The sequence below is a fragment of the Macaca mulatta genome, chromosome 9 (genome assembly GCF_049350105.2).
Source record: "Macaca mulatta isolate MMU2019108-1 chromosome 9, T2T-MMU8v2.0, whole genome shotgun sequence".
In the NCBI taxonomy this organism is placed as follows: Eukaryota; Metazoa; Chordata; class Mammalia; order Primates; family Cercopithecidae; genus Macaca; species Macaca mulatta.
Window position 1 is genome coordinate 134,992,169 of NC_133414.1, and position 19,464 is coordinate 135,011,632.

General features: G+C 35.9%; 1 protein-coding gene across 1 annotated transcript in view; it reads right to left on the reverse strand.

Moving 5' to 3' along the window:
- Positions 1-19,464, reverse strand: part of C9H10orf88 (chromosome 9 C10orf88 homolog) — a 19,886-nt gene continuing 422 nt past the window's right edge. Inside the window, 5 exon segments of the mRNA NM_001194291.3 lie at positions 1-1,155; positions 6,191-6,645; positions 13,755-13,961; positions 17,440-17,512; positions 18,318-18,521. Coding sequence (NP_001181220.2) covers positions 921-1,155; positions 6,191-6,645; positions 13,755-13,961; positions 17,440-17,512; positions 18,318-18,521 — 1,174 coding nt within the window. The 3' untranslated portion in view covers positions 1-920.

Below are 19,464 nucleotides of genomic sequence, written 5' to 3' on the forward strand. Positions count from 1 at the left end.
TTCCCAGAGCAGGTGCATTTATTTTTATATGCAAATATATCACACTTCAATGCATATACAATAGTTACAAGATCCAAAACCTAAGCCTATCAGAGAGAATTGCAATCCCTTGACTCATATGTGTTCATCCTTAAATGGAGAGCCTCAGTATTTCATACAATAAACATGCCAGAAAAGGATTCTGGGGAGAAAACCCGTATCAGCTCAAAAGGAGAGGTTTTCTTACACTGTCTGGAGTTGTTACTGAGGTCAAACAAGATGACTGCATCTGTTTTACAGGAAACATCAAATCCAAAGTACTAATCATAACAAGGACTAGGCTGGTTCTGATGTTTACTTTCCTACCTACAGCTACTCTGTAATGAAACAAATAATATTAACAGCCCCAGAGTGAACTAATTTTACACATGCCAAATATCACATCTTATTCATTATCTCAGATAAGTAATACAAAACGTAAACTGGTAATCTGAATTAAAGGCTCCAAGTCTTAAGTATCCAATTTTCCAAGACAATTAGAAAAAGAAAAAAAATCAAATACTCTAAGCATTATTTTTCATACTTCTAAGACTATAAGATATTCATATAAATAAAAATTATACTTAAACACATATACAATACAAACTAATGAACTGTATTAGAAATCCTCAAGCATTTTGAACTCAACCCAAGTATACATACATTTCTGTAAGACTGAAAAATATCGTGAGCAAAAATAATTTGACTGTATCATATTAACTTGGTGTACAGTACTGGATTTAAAATAACAAGTGTAGTAAAAATGAAAACTGAGGTCACTTTGTGTAAGACAATGATCCCTCAAAGGACATTAAATACTTGCTTTTTATAAATATTTTTGGGTTTTGGCTTTGTAATAAATATGTAATAAATATCTGCAGTACACTGTTTATGTTGAGAGCTTATCTTTCTCCATTTGAAAGTCTTTCTCCAGAGTCATAATGTCTCAGAGGTATCCCAGTGGGCGGGGAGTTGGGATTTTGCAGCAAATCCATTAACAAAGCAATCTTATCATCAATGTGCTCCTGGAGTTTATATATTCGCTGGTCAATGTAATCCATAAGTTTCTTTTCCATCAGTTCCATATTTTTAGAAAGAATCTTTTCCAAGTAGGAGCAAACAGGTTGCTCTTCCATTCTAAAAATACATTTTTAAAAATATGTAAATTTTCCCTAATATTACAACAAAATCAACCAAGCTTATAAAACGAGCAGCCAACATAAATTGCTGAGATTTGTCTCCACAGCGTGTTCTGTCTTCTTACAATGCATTTCTAGGTTCTAATATACATCCACAATAGGCAACCACAGCCCTAAATGCCCAACACATTATTGTTTAATTCTTTTTTAGTATACAATTGAACAGAAATATAAAAGTGAAAAGGAACCCCCAAAGAGCAAGTCTTTAGAAAGGGTCTTTTTGATTTTGAGCTCCAAATCAAAACTGATCTTGCCCAATTTTCTTCTAAAGTCAACATGTGTATTTTCTAATACTTCCCCAAGCAACCCTATAAAGTTTTTCTTCCTTCATACAAACAACCTTACTAAACTACTGGAAGGTAGTTTATTATTTTTAACCTGATATAAAACACTTGAGAATTTAACTAGAATGGGCAAACTAACAAAATAAATAAAAAGAACATCAATTTCTAACATTCACCATGAACATTAGAATAGTCAGTCTCGGGACAGGCACGGTGGCTCACGCCTGTAATCCCAGCACTTTGGGAGGCCAAAGTGAGTGGATCACTTGAGGTCAGGAGTTCGAGACCAGCCTGGCCAACATGGTGAAACTCTGTCCCTTACTAAAACTACAAAAATTAGCTGGGCATGGTGGTGGGCGCCTGTAGTCCCAGCTACCTGGGAGGATCGCTTGAACCCAGGAGACAGAGGCTACAGTGAGCCGAGATTGCGGCACTGCACTCCAGCCTGGGTGATAAAACAAGACTCTGTCTCAAAGTAAGAACAGGAACTCTCAGAGAATGTGGTCCGCAGAACCTTGGGGTCTCCATGATTCTTTTGGGAATTCACTGAGGTCACAAGTAGGTTTATACTAAGATATTATTTGACTTTTTCATCCTCATACTCATGAAAGAGGCTACAAAATATATGTTACTGCTCTGATGACTAACAGAATCTGTAGTTGTGTATTCTTCTCTTTCCTAAAATTTCACAAAGGAGTAGAGATTTAGTGTATAAATATATGCTTTTTCAGAGATTAATCCACTCTGTTCTCAGTATTCCTACTGTACTCTTACTAGTTATATTTGACTATACATGTATGATTCAATATATATAAGGCAGCCAAAAGCTATTATGTATAGATTCACGTACATTTAAAATAATACTATTCTCAATAAAATTTTAAAATCTGGCTTTTTTTCATAAAGACTGTTATTTATGTTAATACACAGTGGGTTTATTGTTATTTTTAAACAAATATTTTTATGTAGCCTACATAAGTTTATTGGAGTCCTCAATTATTTTTAAGAGTGTAAAGAACAAAAGTCTGAGAACTACTACTCTAGAATACACCAAAGAGAGTTTTTAGGAAACTCTTTTATTTTGAAATAATTATGGATTCACAGAAAGTTGCAAAGATACTAGTTTCTCAGTGCCCTTTATCCAATCCTCCCAATGGTTACATCTTATCTACCTATAATCCAATATCAAAACCAGGAAATTGATATTAGTATGTGTGTGTATAGTTCTATGCCATTTTATCACATGTACACATACTTAACCACAACCATAATCAAGAGGCAGAACCATTCTTTAACTACAATGATCTCCTTCCTGCTACCCCTCTATTGTCATATCTACTTCCCTAAAATCTTCTTTCCCTAATACCCGGTAACCATCAACATGTTGTTCATCTCCACAATTTTATTATTTTGAAAATGTTATAGAAGTGAGATCATACAGTATGTGACCTTTTGAGATTATCTTTTGTCACTCAGCAAAACGCCTTTGAGAGATGTCCATGTTGTTTTTTACTGCTCATCAGCATTGCATGATATGGATGTACCACAGTTTAACCATTCACCTATTGCTAAGACATTTTAGTTGAGACTTTTGGGATATTACAAAGAAAGTGTCTAATTAACAACTGTGTACAAGTTTCTGTGTAGACCTGAGCTTTCATTTCTCTGGGATGTCCAGGAGTATAACTGCTGGGTTGTATGGTAACTGTATGTTTAGTTTTTAAGATATTGTCAAAATAATTTTTAGAGTGACTGTACCATTTTATATTCCTACCAACAATGTATGAGAGATCCAGTTCCCACACATCTTTGTCAGCATTTGGTATTGTTACCATTTTTAAAATTTAGCCATCCAAATATGTAGTGATACCTTGTGGTTTTAATATGCATTTCCCTAATAGTCATGAAATCAGTGTTGATCAACTTTCCGTGTGCTTATTTGCTACTTGTATATCCTGTCTGTTGAAATGACTATTCTTTTGCCCATGGTTGAATTGGATTATTAGGTTTTATTTTTATTTTCTTAGTTTTGAGAGTTCTTCATGTACTTCAGATACAGGTCATTTGCTGGATTTGTACTTTGCAAAGAATTTCTCCCAGTTTGTATTTTAATTCCCTTAACAGGGTCTTTCACAGACAAAAGTTTTACATTTTGATGGGGCCCAATGTATCAGTTTTTTATTTTATGGATCATGCTTTTGATGTCATATCTGATAACTCATTTACTAGTCCTAGGTCCCTAGAGTTTCTCCCATAGAAAAGCTTTATAGTTTTATATTTTACATTTTAGTCTATAAGTAATTTTGTGTTAATTTTTGCATAAAGTATAAGGTTTAAGCCACAATTCATTTTTTGCCTGTGGATATCCAACTGCTCCAGCACATGTTAAAAACACAATTCTACCTCTATCGAATTATTTTTGCATTGTCAAACATCAGTTGGTGTACTTGTGTAGAGTTATTTCTGTGCTATCCATCTATAAGTCTATCCCTCTGACAATAACAGTGTTGAATACTGTGGCTATATGTCTTGAAATCAAGTAGTGATTTCTCTTATACTTTTTCAAAAATTTTTACAGTTCCTTTATCTTTTCATTTAAAAAAGTTCCCCATTTCTAAATTTTAGAATCATCTCATTCATATTTATAAAAAATCATGCTTGATTTTTCATAGGAATTGCATTAAATTTATATATTAACTAGGAGAGAATTGAGGCTTTTACTATGTTGTATCTTCAAATCCATGAATATGGTATGTCTCTCCAGTTTTTAGGGCTTTTCTTTCCTTCATCAGTATTTTATATTTTCCAGTTTACATATCTTGTATATATTTTGTTAGGTTTATAAATTTTTTCATATACTGTATAAGTACTGTTTATAGATTTACATATTTACATAAATTTACATGTATTTTTGTGTATGTTAATTTTGGGGGGCATTCTAGTTTGGTGTCAGGCTAATACTGACTTCACAGAATGAGCTGGAACATCTTCCCTCCTCTTCTAGTTTTTGAAAGCATGTAAAATTGATGTTCTTTAAATGTTCAGTGGAAACCTCCAGTATAGCCATCTGGGCCTGGATATTTCTTTTTCATGAGCTTTCCAATCATTAATTAAGTATTTTTAGTGGTTATAGGACTATTCTATTACTTATTTCATGTTGGCTGAGTTTGGTTGGTAGTTTGTAGTTTTGGGGAAATTAATCCATTTCTCCTAAGTTGTCAAATTTATGAGCATAAATTTGTTTGTAATATTCCCTTCCTTGTTATCTTTTAATGGCCTTAGGATCAGTAGTGACATCTCATTACATTCCGGATACTGATGATTGTATCTTCTCTCTTTTTATCTGTTGATAGTCTTGTTAGAAGTTTATCAATTTTATTGAAATTTTCAAAGAACTGGCTTTTGGCTTCACTGACTTTGCTTGTTTTCAGTTAAATTGATTTCTGTTCTTTATTATTTCCTTCTTTCTGCTTGCTTTTAGTTCAGTTTGCTTGGCTTTAAAATTGTAAATTCAATTTCTTTAATGGTCATAGGACTATTCAGATTATTTTATTTTGGTTGAATTGTAGTTTTATGCTACTGATTTGAGAACAATCCTCTTTTCTAAGGTAATCATTTAGTGCTATAAGTATCCTTATCAACACTTCTTTAACTGCATCCCACAAATTTTGATGTGTTGTATTTTCATTCATTTCTGTGTAATACGTTTAATTTCTATCTAGACTTTTTCTTGAACCATAAACTTAAGAATACTGTGTAATTCCCCAAAATCTGGAAATTTTGTTGTCTTTTATTGATTTCTAGTAAGATTCATTTATGGTCAGAAAACATACATTGTATTATTTCAATCCTCTTGAATTTGGTCACATTTGCTTTGTGACTCAAGATATAATCTATCTTTGCAAATCTTCCATAGATGCTTGAAAAAAGTGTATATTCTCCTATTGTTGGTAGAGTTCTCTACAAATGTCAACTCAATCCTGCTGGTTGTTAGTGGTGTTTAGTTACAAAATAATCCAACTACCTCATTTTCAAATAAAATCTCTTACGCTAAAGAATATTAAACAGTGTGGCAACATGTTTAAGCCAAAACCACACCTAGAGTCCTGAATTCTAGTCTAGAACACCATTTTGACACACTATATATTAAGCAATTAGGAACATACTAAATACTTAGCTACCTCTTAATCAAATATGTACTGCCAAAATAAGGGATTAAGAGACTGGGGATAATAGCCTGTTAACTACAAATTATTATTATCGTAATATAGTTTTTTAATAATTCAGGAATTTGCCTAGATCAAACATAATCTTCAAGGAAAATGTCACAATGACATGCTTAACATACCCAGGCACAAAATAGTACAAATATATAAAAACAACATAAAGATTATGATTCCCACAGCTCCCTTCCATTCATGCAAATTACTTTCTATTCCAACTGTGAACTAATACTTGTGACCCTTCCACAAAATGCCTGAGAAGTGTGCAAAACCTCCAGTTATAGGGACTTCTTTCAAAGTAATCCATTAGTTATCCCCTTTAAGTGTTAATGGTAAAATGTAAAACTTGCTAAAATTTTCTCTGGAAACGCATTTTAGGAGTACTCATTGAGACAAATCTGTTTCCTTTTATCTGATTTTTCCACCTACCAAATCAAAACTTCACATGTCTTAAAATAATACTTACCCAACACCAAGAATGCGTTCGCCGTGCTTGGTGATGTTTTCCTGACACTCGGTCTTATTTCCCACACGGAGATGATTAACTTGACTACATAAATTCTGGAGAAAAGGTAGCAACTCAGAGTTAGGTATATTTGAGTTGTCACTTGCTTTCTTTGGTAAGAAAGAGGACATTGCATTTTTAAGATCATTTTCAAGAAGGGAATGGTTTTGAGGCACAATTTTACACTCATCAAGCTTGGTAGAATTCTCTCCACCAGGTAGTTGTGTACTTTTATCAATGTAAGTTTGTAAGTTTTCAGTCACATTCCCAGATGTCAATCCAGTTCTAAAAGGAAAAGGTGTGGAGGATGACTTGTCTAAGGCTCCTAAGGTAGATGAGGATTGTAGTCCAATCATATGCTTGTATCCAGAATTGCCCAACACCAACTGAAGCTGCTCTCCAATGGGAATACAATTCTAAACAAAGTAAACAAGTAAATGTTAATATTAATAATACTGACAGCTAACTTTTGGAGTAATTACTATGAGTTGGGCACTGTGTATTGTTTCATTTGATCCTCAAAACATCCTTATAAAGTAGGCCACTAATACTATCCCAATATTAAGCTGAGGAGACCAAGGCTAAAGGTACGTAGCCAAGGTAACCAGCCAGTAAGTGGCAGAATTGGGACATGAATGCAGGCCACTTAACTCCAGTCATGACTTTCAATTATTTCATTGTAGTTTTTCCCAAAATAAAATATTAAATAAATACTAGCATGAATAGTCAAACTGCACTGACACTAACGTTTCCACTACAAATTCTCTTTATGATAATAAAATGTACTACTCTCAACTGAGTCACAAGAACAGATAAGTTTCTTAAAATTCAATTATATCATTCCCAACTGTCAAAATATGGTAAGTCACTGACTTTTATCCAGTAGACTCTTTTGCAATGAATTTTTCCTGGAAACTACACAGATAATTACGCTATTTAAAGTTAGATGCTCTATGGATACATTTGTGACATTTTCAATGACTGAAATTAGCTACTTCTGGCTGGGTTAAGAATTCCCAGGATAATGAGAGTTGTTTTGCAGCCTCAATTCAACTGCTTATGCAGTATTATTTCCTGAGAAGATTCTGGCTTACCTTGAAAGGATGATTACAATATCTCCCTTTTATGCTCTTTAATTTTTCCTTTAGATAAAAGAAAATACCTCTAGCCTAAGTGTTAAGGCATATGGCTCTACTCTAAATTCAAAACATAAAAGTCTACTATAGATTCTTATCAGGGGGTATCATCCCACACTTATTGCTGTTCAACAGCTGGTGGAACAGACTGAAAAAGCAATATGTAAATTAGCTGAAGAAACTCAGTTCATATACTTACAGATATTCTAAAAAGTTATTACTAAACTAAGCCAGAACAACATTCATTTATTCAACAGATATTTACCAGGAATCTACTCTGTGCTAGGTGTTGTTTCAAGCACTGGAAATAAAGCAGTGAACAAAATAAATTAAAATCCCTGACCTCACAGAACCTGTATGACAAACTACAAAAGAAAAGAAGGAAAAAGGGGAAATAAAAGAAAGAAAGTAAGAGAAAGAGAAAAGAAGTGAAGAAGGAAGAAAGAAGAGAAAAAAATAAAAGAAAAGAAAGAAAAAATGTATCATGAAATGGAGATGGTGATAAATACTTTAGGGAAAAATAAAGCGGAAAGGAGAAAAATAAGGGCCAGGGAAGCTGGGGGAAGATTTGTAATGTCATGTCCCCATCTAACTTTTTACAAACTGCACTTTGGAAAAGTGCTCTTTATAGAGAAATGTTAACCTATTATAAGTTTATCTTGTTTTATAAAATGCAAGTTTTGAATAAACCTGAATATTTAAATATTCCTGGAATAAGATGAATTAAGTAAAATTACAAAATGTTAACATTGGACAACTCCCCATAAGCTCAAAGGAAGTTATTCAGTTATAACAGGAAAGTCCATTTATTTCTCTATGACATTTCAAAACAAAATGTACAGTGGAAAACTACATTAAAAGTAATAATATTTACACTACAGTCAATATCAAAATTACGGGTGAACATTAAGGAGGCAGAACATTTAAACAGAAAAATCTACATGTAAAGGTATTTGCTATGTAAATTTTTCCTTTCTGACATACAATATTCTGTTTATAAAAATTCACTGATTATGAAAATTAGTCATTGGTTAAGAATGTAAAATAGTACAGTAGTGATGAAAAACAGTATGGAGGCTCCTCAAAATATTAAAAATAGAACTACTATATGATCTAACAATCCCACTTCTGGGCGTATATCCAGAAGAACTGAAATTGGGATCTCAAAAAGATTATCTGCACTCCCATGTTCACTGCAGCAGTACTCACAACCGCCAAGATACAGAAACAACCTAAATGTTCACTGACTGATGTATTGATAAAGAAAATGAAATATCATTGAATGAATATCATACAATGAAATACCATTCAGCCTTTGAGAAGAAGGATATTTTGTCATGTGACAATATGATCAATCTGGAATACATGCTAAGTGAAATAAGCCAGGTACAGAAGAATAAATAATGGATGATTCCACTAATGTGACGTATCTAAAATAATTAAATTTAGAAAGAGAGAGTAGAATGGTGGTTGCTAGGAGATGGGGGGAAGGAGAAACGAGGAATTGCTATTCAGTGAGTATAAAGTTACAGCTTTACAAGATGAATCTGTTTTACAGACCTTCTGTACAATAGGGTCTATAGTTAACAACACCATATTGTACATTTAAAAATTTGTTAAGAGGGTAGATCTCATGTTAAGTATTCTTACCACAATTTTAAAAAGGTCATTTTCTGAGATGAGAGCTCTTTAGATGATCTTTTCTCTTTGGATTAAATATCAAGAAATTCAGATACATCTACATGCCACCATAGGAAATGAAGAATTCTCAGGTGGCCGTGTTGGTTAAAATTCATGGTGAAGAAAAATTACTTATAAATAAAACTATAAAAATTTAAAGACACGGCCAAAATAAAAATACATCTAGTTTTATTTTTTCCTAAAGTCAAGATTTTAAAATAGAGAAATCAGACAGTAAACTAATATTCTCTAATTGTTTCCAAAATTTGTTCACAAACAATTGCTTCCTTTTAAAAATCTTCCATTAAAAGAGTTACTATTAAACTACAATGTACATAAAACTCACTTAGACATGACTGTTTAAAACACTGATTCCTGGACCCCACCCTCTGGGAATGAGTAGTGAGGGCCAGGAATCTGCATTTTGAAGACCTTCCAAAGGATTCTGACACAGGTGTTCAATGATGGACTGTACTTGAAAAAATACACTGCCCTAAATAAATTCTTAATAAAGCTCAAATCTCACAACTTGTCAAAGTCTTCATTTATCTTCAATATTCCTTTACAAAAGTATCTTCTAATTTCCTCTTTATCTCTAAACTTGAAAAAAAAAAGCTGTGTGCACTTAGTAACTCCACATCCCATATACCCAGTTACTACCTAAATACCTTACTACCTAATCCCTCACAACTTGGTTCATGTCTCGTCACTATTCATACTTACTCCCCGAGGATCTCCAAGAAACAGTTGATCAATTCAATAGGTGTGTGTGCATATACACACATACATACATGTATATATACAAGTATATACACACATACACACACACACATATATATGTATGTATGTGTCACATTACAAAGTTTTGGTCAACAATGGACCCACATATGACAGTAGTCCCATAAGATTATAATGGAGCTAAAAAATTCCAATCGCCAAGTGGCATCACAGTAACACATTACTCACGTGTTTGTGGCAATGTTGGTGTAAACCAACCTATTGCACTGCCAGTCATAAAAGCATAGCATGTTTTGGGAGGCTGAGACGGGCGGATCACGAGGTCAGGAGATTAAGACCATCCTGGCTAACACGGTGAAACCCCCTCTCTATTAAAAAAAAAAAAATACAAAAAAACTAGCCAGGCGAGGTGGTGGGCGCCTGTAGTTCCAGCTACTCGGGAGGCTGAGGCAGGAGAATGGCATAAACCCGGGAGGCGGAACTTGCAGTGAGCCGAGATTGTGCCACTGCAGTCCAGCCTGGGCAACAGAGCGAAACTCCGTTTCAAAAAAAAAAAAAAAAAAAAAAAAAAAAAGCATAGCATGTACAATTATGTACACCATATACTACACAGTAATAATAATAATAATAAATGACTATGTTGCTGGTTTATGTATTTATGATACTATATTTTTAGTCTTAAAGTATATTCCTTCTGCTTATATATTCTAAAAGTTAACTGTAAAACCACCTCAGGCAGGTCCTCTGGGAGGTCTTCCAGAAGAAGACATTGTTATTATACAATATGACAGCTCCATGGGTATTACTGTCCCTGAAGATCTTCCAGTGGGGCAAGATATGGAGGTGAAAGACAGTGATACTTATGATCCTGACCCTCTGTAGGCCTAGGCTAATGTGAATGTTTGTGTCTTTGTTTTAAGCAAAAAAGTTTAAAAATTAAAAAAAAAATACAAAAAAAGCTTAATAGAAAAAGGATATAAAGAAACCAAATATATTTTTACAGCTATATAATGAGTTTGTGTTTTAAGCTAAGTGCTACTACAAAAGAGTCAAAAACTTTTTTAAAATTTAAGTGTAAAAAGTTAAAAAGTTACAATAGGCTGGGCATGGTGGCTCACGCCTGTAATCCCACCCAGCACTTTGGGAGGCTGAGGAGGGTGGATCACCTGAGAACCTGGAGTTCAAGACAAGCCTGGCCAACATGGCAAAACACCATCTCTACTAAAAATAAAAAATTAGTCTGGTGTGGCGGCATGTGCCTGCAATCCAGCTACTACTACTAGGGAGGCTGAGGGAGAAGAAAGGCAGAGGTTGCTGTGAGCCAAGATCATGCCACTGCATTCCAGCCTGGGCGACAGAAGAAGACTGTCTCAAAAAAAAAAAAAAAAAAAAAAATTACAATAAGCTAAGGTTAATTTATTATTGAAAAATAAGAAATGCTTTAAAAAATTTAGCATAGCCTAAATGTACAGTGTTTATAAAGTCTAAAGCAGTGTACAGTAATGTTCTAGGCCTTCATATTCAGTTACTGACTTACCTAGAGTAACTTCTAGTCCTGCGAGATTAGTTCCTGGTAAGTGCCCTACAGAGGCGTGCCATGTTTCATCTTGCATACTACATTTTTACTGTACCTTTTCTATGTTTAGATACACAAATCCTTACCATTATAACTGCCTAGAGTATTCTGTAAAGTAACATGCTATACAGGTTTGTAACCTAGGTAGATAGTAGGCTATATGATCTAGGATTCTGCAAGTACATACTATGATGGTTTCACAACCATGAAATCCCCTAATCACCTATGTTCTCAGAACATATCCCCACTGTGAATTGACGCATGACTGTGTATATGTACTTGGAGCCATAAACAAGACACATAAGTCTTGTTTGCATGAAGCTTATCTTTTAGTGAGATAAACATGCAACCAATACAAAAACAACAACAAAGTGGTCAAAAGAGCACTGATGAAACTGATATGGATTTGGAGGTACATGCTACTTTACACTGGTTGGCTAATAAAGTTGTCATTAACGATGTAACATTAAAATGAGATCTGAATAAGAAAAATGCAGATACAGAAGTATCACAGAGAGGGGGTTCTGGACACAGAGAGCAGTTATGAGTGCAAAGGTCTGGAGGTGGGAATATATTTAGATATTTATGGAATATAAACATCAGAATGTCTGGAGCAAGCTACCCAAGGAAACATGGCAGGAGATGAAGTTGAGAAGGCAAGCAGGGCCTACATTTTAGAGATCAAGGTAAGGAATCAGGATTAACTCTAAGTACAAAGGGAGGCAAGCAGTCAGGGGGCTTTGCACAGGAGAAGGATGAGATCCAATTACCCTTTGAGGTCATTCTCGGTACATTGTGGAGAATGGATTGTAGCAGGGCAGGAGGGCCAGTTAGGAATCTCCTGAGGTGTCCAGGTGAGAACATGGTGTGGGAGGAAGAAAAGTACACATTTCCATCTTTTTTGAAATTCTTCTTTCTGTGGTTTCCATAATCTTCAGCTCTCCTGGTTCTCTTAACTCAGCCCATATTACAATACTGGGACATTAATATTTGTGAACCACACAAAATCTACAAGGAGTTCTTGCATTATTTAAAATTTTCACATCAATTCTGTGATCCCTACAGTGTTATCATTTAGATTTTATATATGAGGAATTCATATTGAAAAAAATATGAATCAACTTGCCATAGGATGCAGAACTAAGAAGAGGCAGGACAAGAGCTTGAAGTCACTTTGCCTAACATCAAATCCTTTCTCTTGCTACTCTATCACACTGCTGCCTTCTACATTTCCGGTTACCTTTCTCCTCTCCCTGTATCTTTACAAATGCAGCTACTCTCCAAGGGTCTTTCTTCCTTGCTTCAGTCCCTCCCTTCACCACAGTACCTGTTAGCTACTGTGGGAACACCCCTAAACTTCCCTTCCAGCCACTGAAAGTTCATTCCATTTCTCCTAATCCTCTGTTTCCAGATGTTTGCAACATACTTCCAGGGAATGTCTTATTCACAGCTAAAACTCAATGTTCCGAAAATTAAATTCCTTTTTCCTCCAAGCATCCTCCTCCTTTGGGCTGCATTTATATTATTAGCATCACCATCTTCAGAGCCTCGATTTCATGTTGAACTTGTTTTTTCTATCATAATACCAATATTAAGTTAGCTGTCAAGTCCCAATGGCTCCATCATTTTAGCATCTCACAATCCAGCATTATGTTACTATGTTCAATCTTAGACCTCATTCACTCTTATCTGGATGAGGGGAATAACGTGCAGCTTGTCTTCTCCTTATAGTCTCACCTTCTTCAGATTCACCTTACACATGACAGTGGCTTAACATTTCTCGAAACATAAGTCAAAAACATCTACAAATTTAAAGTAGGATCCAAAGCTCTTTATGATCTAGCTGAAATCTACTTTAAACTTCCCCTATTACTGTTTTGCTTCAGAGAAATGAACTACTATTCATTTTTCAGCTATATCAAATTCTTCTAGCATTCAAGATTTTATTCACCTTATTTTTTGTCTGAAATGGCCTTCTTTCTAATTTACTTGCCTAATCCCACCCTTCATTTTAAAGGGCTAGATAAAATACCACTTCCTTTAGTGAGCCTTTCCTTAGTGTTTTCATCATTCCCCACTTACATGCTCCAGAATGTAAAAATTCTTAAAGACTACAGACTAACTGATCATCTTTGCACACTCAAAATTGCTCAAACCAGTGCCTTGTTCACTGCAAGAAAAAAAACTTGCTGAATGAATGAATTCATAAAAAGTATGAAAATGTGTAGTCAAAACACTTTGTAGAAGGGCAAATCTATAAAGTTAACTTCTATAAAACTAAAAGATAACAGTTAAATCAGTATAAAAGGAAAATTTTAAGTCATACATTTCTTTACAAAAAGCAATCGTTCTGAAATTGTCAATGGCATCTGGAAAGAAATCCATTTCTACTTACCCGCTGCTGAAATCTAACCATATCCATCAACTGCTGAGCTCCAGGAGATAACTTTGACCCCATGGATTCCATTATGGTTTGGACCTTGTCAAGGTCTATCCTTGATCCTAGAGCAGGAAAGCTTGTTGAAGAATTTGCCAAAACTGATCTCATGTGTACCACAACTTTACTGATGAACACACGCTGCCTTTCGCCAAAGGAGAGCAACTATTATAAAACAAAAGTTCCAGAAAATAATGATATTAAAAACAATCATCATTTAAGGTCACTTCTTGGTATCACCTAAACAAGAGTGAAGCATTCAAGAATCTAAAAACTAACTTCAAGTATATTTTAAACTTTTCTCTAGAACAGCAATAGTTAGGAAAAATTCCAATTTATCATGAGGCTCAGATGAACTATTTAAATAAAAGAGTCCTTTCAAAAATTAAGACTTCATGTACAATAACAAATGAGGTGGTTAAATAAACGTTTACCTATTTAAAGAACTAAAAATAAACTACAATAGTCCCTCTTTACCTGTGGAGAATGTGTTCTAAGACCTCCAGTGGCTCCCTGAAACTGCATATAGTACCAACCTCTATATTTTTTCCTATACATACATACCTATAATAAAGTTTAATTTATAAATTAGGTATAGTAAGCGTTTAATAATAAAACAGAATAATTTTGACAATATAATAAAAGTTATGTATATGTTACTGCCCATTAGCCACTTATAGCCAAATGTATCATCAGAAGGTCAATAGTAGCCTAGTGCTGTATTACAATGCCTATGTCATTCACCTCACTTCATCTCATTACCCTTCCTGTAATGATGTGATATGGTAAAATGCCTACATAATGAGATGGAGTGAGGTGAATGATATAGGCATTGTAATACAGCACTAGGCTACTACTGACCTTCTGATGATACATTTGGCTGTAAGTGGCTAATGGGCAGTAACATATACAGTAGGGATACACTAGACAAAAGGATGATTCATGTTCCAGACAGGACTGAGCAGGATGGCAGGAAATTCCATCATACTACTCTGAATGAAGCACAATTTAAAACTTATGAATTGTTTATTTCTGAAATTTTCCATTTAATATGTTTGGACCTCGGCTGACTGTGGGTAATGGAAACCGGGGAAAGTAAAACCGCAGATAAAGGGGAACTACAATATACCTACCAATCTGAGACCTTAACATACCACAACTTGCTACTTAACAAAAAATAAGACTGGCCAGATGCCCATGCAAAATGTTTACTGAAATAATAAGTAAAATTCAATCCTTTCAAATTCAGAACTATAAGAGAATATCAGAATGATGTAACATAGCTTGCTGGATTACACATAGAAATGACGACTTCAAGGGTGATTTTCTAACTTGTTAAAGGACACTCAATTAGTAAAGGACCAGCTTGAAACCTAGCTCTTTTGGCTTCTATCCCTGTAGTTTATCCAACATTTTATTCTGTCCATATTTCTGAAACAAGAGACATTTCATTTGTGGTACAGACAACAGAGTAGCAAAATTGAAAGGGAACAGGCTTTAGAATCAGACAAACCTGAGTTTAAATTATGACTCTGGTACTTACAACCTGTGTGACCCTGGGCAAATGCTAAATCTGAGTCAGGATTAAAATGAGAGAAGACAGTAGCAATGATTTCACATAGTTGTTTTGAGGATTATATGTTAAAATGTCCAGTAGCGACCACTAAGTGCTCAAAAACTTGTAAGTGCTCAAAAACCTTGCGTCAGAACAAGCTTTCCTATCAATCCTAGAGTTTCCCTGAAATAACCCTTTGCATTCCCATGTACTTTCATAGAACAGTTTAAAAACAAAAAACCATTCACCTTCAGAGACACACACAGGTTCATATATCAAACAAGGACATAGGTCAATACAGACTCATGATCCAAGATCTCTTGAGTGTTGAACCAAAGACGTGACTGTCTTCAACATTTTAAGGAAACACCCTATTAACCTCCTACCTCTCAACTTCTCTGTAGTTCCCCTTTCTCTTCTTAACCCCATGGCCTTTTTCAGCATTAAATATAATACTTAGTATACTCATTGGTCTCCTTATTGTCTGTCTCGCCCACTAGAACACAAGCAACATAAGGGCAGACATTTCAGTTTATTTACTTATTGCTAATTCCTAAATGACTGGTATAGTACCTGACATTAAGAGGCACTCAAATCTTTGTTGAATGAATATATCACTTTATTCAAATGGTTTTAGAAGTTATTTAATATATACTATCCAAAACAACATCTTGGGATAATCAGTTCCGTGAGTTTGCTATCTGCCTGTGAAAATCACTTATTTTTTCTTATTGTAAAAATAAGTTTCAATCTTCTATAAGTAATGATAGTAAGTACAGAATTTTAGAGATAAAAAAAATCCAAGAATTTTCTTCAGCTAATTTTACCCGAGATAGGTCCAAAATTTACCGAAGACTAATCCACTAGTCAGCGACAGAACTGAATTAACACTCAGGGCTGAGGACTTCCAACTCATTACCTTATCCCTAGACTCTGAAGACACAACTAACAGTTACCTTAACAATATTTTTCATGCTGAAGACAACAGTCTAATCCCTTAAACTTATTGGTTCTCTTGCTTGAAACTTCTCTAATTTCATTCTTTTTTTCTTTTTTTTTTTTTTTGAGACGGAGTCTCGCTCTGTCGCCCAGGCTGGAGTGCAGTGGCTGGATCTCAGCTCACTGCAAGCTCTGCCTCCCGGGTTCACGCCATTCTCCTGCCTCAGCCTCCCGAGTAGCTGGGACTACAGGCACCTGCCACCTCGCCCAGGCTAGTTTTTTGTATTTTTTAGTAGAGACGGGGTTTCACCGTGTTAGCCAGGATGGTCTCGATCTCCTGACCTCGTGATCCACCCATCTCGGCCTCCCAAAGTGCTGGGATTACAGGCTTGAGCCACCGTGCCCGGCCAATTTCATTCTTTTATAAATGGGGCCAAAACTGCTTATGGGTTTTTGCCACCACTATACAGAGTTTTTAAAAATGTTTTTTGCTCAATTTCCCAACACTTCAAAATACACAGCACTACTATATTAACAATACATTATCCAAAGTTAATAAATGGTCAAATTCTATTTTTATTATTTTTTTAGTGAGATGGGGTTTCACTCTGTTGCCCAGGTTGGTCTTGAACTCCTGGGCTTGAGCAATCCTCCCACCTCAGCCTCCTGAGTAACTGGGATTATAAAAATGTACCACTGCACGTGGCTCATCGTTAAATTTTAAGAGAAAAAGTCTACTCCCTGGTCACCGGGTGAAAAATTAAAAAAAAAAAATTTTTTTTAATACAATGTTAAAAAGGGCTGATAATTTTTTAGAAAAGCAATTTCTTTTTATATGTTTACTAAGTATTTCTGAGCCTCATCTCTACTAAAAATTAAAAAACACCAGGCATCGTGGTGCATGCCTGTAGTCCCAGCTACTCAGGAGGCTGAGGTGGGAAGTTAGCTTGAGCCGGGAGATGAGGTTGCAGTGAGCCATGATTGTCCCGCTGCACTCCAGCCTGGGCAACAGAGCAAGATACTGTCTTGAAAAAAAAAAAAAAAAACAAGCAAGTTGGACTAATTGTATTACTAATCCAAAAGAAAACAAGCATACACAGAGTACAAAAACAACTTAGTTGTCAAATTAGTTAACAACTGACAACTTACCTTTATTTTACAAGCATGTGTGGAGGACTCCAATTTTAGATATTTTTTGTACAAAATAACCTTTTCATGTTCACTAAAAATAAAAAAAGAATTAATTTTTTTTACTTACATATGTTGTCACTTTTAATATTTACACTTACAAATAAATGTTTCCAGAACAATATTTAAATCCTAAGATTCAGTTTTCCTGGTGAGGCATGAAGAGTTGGGATCCATTACTGAAGCACATTGCCTATGACTACATCTACCACTTACTAGGCTCAATGAGAAAATTACATTATACAACATAGGTACAACCATGTAGCCAGACTGTATTTTAAAGCTCAATAAACACAGCAATTGTTTCCAACATGCAGGATACAAAACAGTCATATTTTGGGTTACATTAAAGACACACTGGGGAAAAATCTTCATAAGAAAAAAAATTACAAGTTGCGTTACAGGTTAATAAATAGGTTTATGTAGCACAGTCTTAGATCCCTCCACCATTTCTAATGGGCTTCCAAGAAGAAAATGTGTTCAAAGTTCCAGACTGACTACCAAGTTAACTTTTGGAAGACAGACTGCTGTGAGTTTAAGGAAAGAGACACACCTCTCAAAATTTCATTCTAATAAAACTCTTCCACTAACTAGCTATGACCTCCTACCAATTCACCTCCACTGTTAGTTCTAAACTTCAACATTTAAAAAATAACCAGGCTGATCTACACTGTCTTTAAGATCTCTAAAGTTCTAAACTTCTATGCCTACTGGCACATTTTTATCTTTTCTCCCATAACATATGGCATTAATGTCAGAGAATCAATAATTATTGCAAAAAGTGAGAAAACTCAAAACACTAATTCAGAAGAACATTTTCCCGTGTACAAGCCACACACCTGTCATCCAGGACAGTACAAACATTCTTGCCCCTACTGGTTCCACAGTACTCCTCTCCTAAGTACACTTCCATATTTCTTGCTGAACTTAAAATGCCAATAGAAGCGATTTCTTCACCTCCATCAGGGCCACACCTCAGGTAAAGGAAGCAGGGCTTTTCATCTTGGTTGTTCAGGTTTCTCTTCAAAATCACCAGATCCTGGCTGAGAGGAAGATTGGTGAAAACATCACACAGTATACTTCTCTGAACATGACTCATAACCCACTTGTTAGATCATGAGGTTGCTTTCTTCTTCTTCTTTTTTTTTTTGAGACGGAGTCTCTCTCTGTCGCTCAGGCTGGAGTGCAGTGGCGCGATCTCTGCTCACTGCAAGCTCCGTCTCCCGGGTTCACGCCATTCTCCTGCCTCAGCCTCCCAAGTAGCTGGGACTACAGGTGCCCGCCACCACGCCCGGCTAATTTTTTTGTATTTTTAGTAGAGACGGAGTTTCACCTTGTTAGCCAAGATGGTCTCGATCTCCTGACATCGTGATCCGCCCGCCTCGGCCTCCCAAAGTGCTGGGATTACAGGCGTGAGCCACCGCGCCCGGCAGGGGCTTCTTTCTTCTAACTCACTTCCACTTGCCCTTGAGGTCCAAGCACCTTCCCAAGCATCCAACAAGCACTCAACACAGAATTCACACGGAAATGGAGGTGTCACACATCAGGGCTTTCCCCTCTCATTTTCCCCTTAATCATCAACATTGTACTCAATCTCCTGCCATTGACTCTCGGATAATTACATAAATTACTGGACACCTACTGTGTGCACAGGAGTAGGAGCAGGGCACAATAAACGACAAAAGTGTATTTTTTTCGAAATTAAGTCGACGACGGTCGTCTATAGCTAGACGTTTTACACAGCCTATTTTGGTGGAGAGGTGGTGGCTTGTTTGAAGGTAGGTGGGCGGACTGACTTTGACAGCAGCCCTGAGGAGCTGTCACGCCTGTCCCGCACGTTTATGAAATTCCGAGTCCGGGTCACCTTCCCCCGCTCACGCCCGGGAGCCTCGGCCCCTTCCCGGCCGGACCCACCCCGGACCACCTCGCAGCTCCCCTCCCCCACTAGAGACCCGGCACCAACTGCTCTCCCGGATCCCGGGCTCA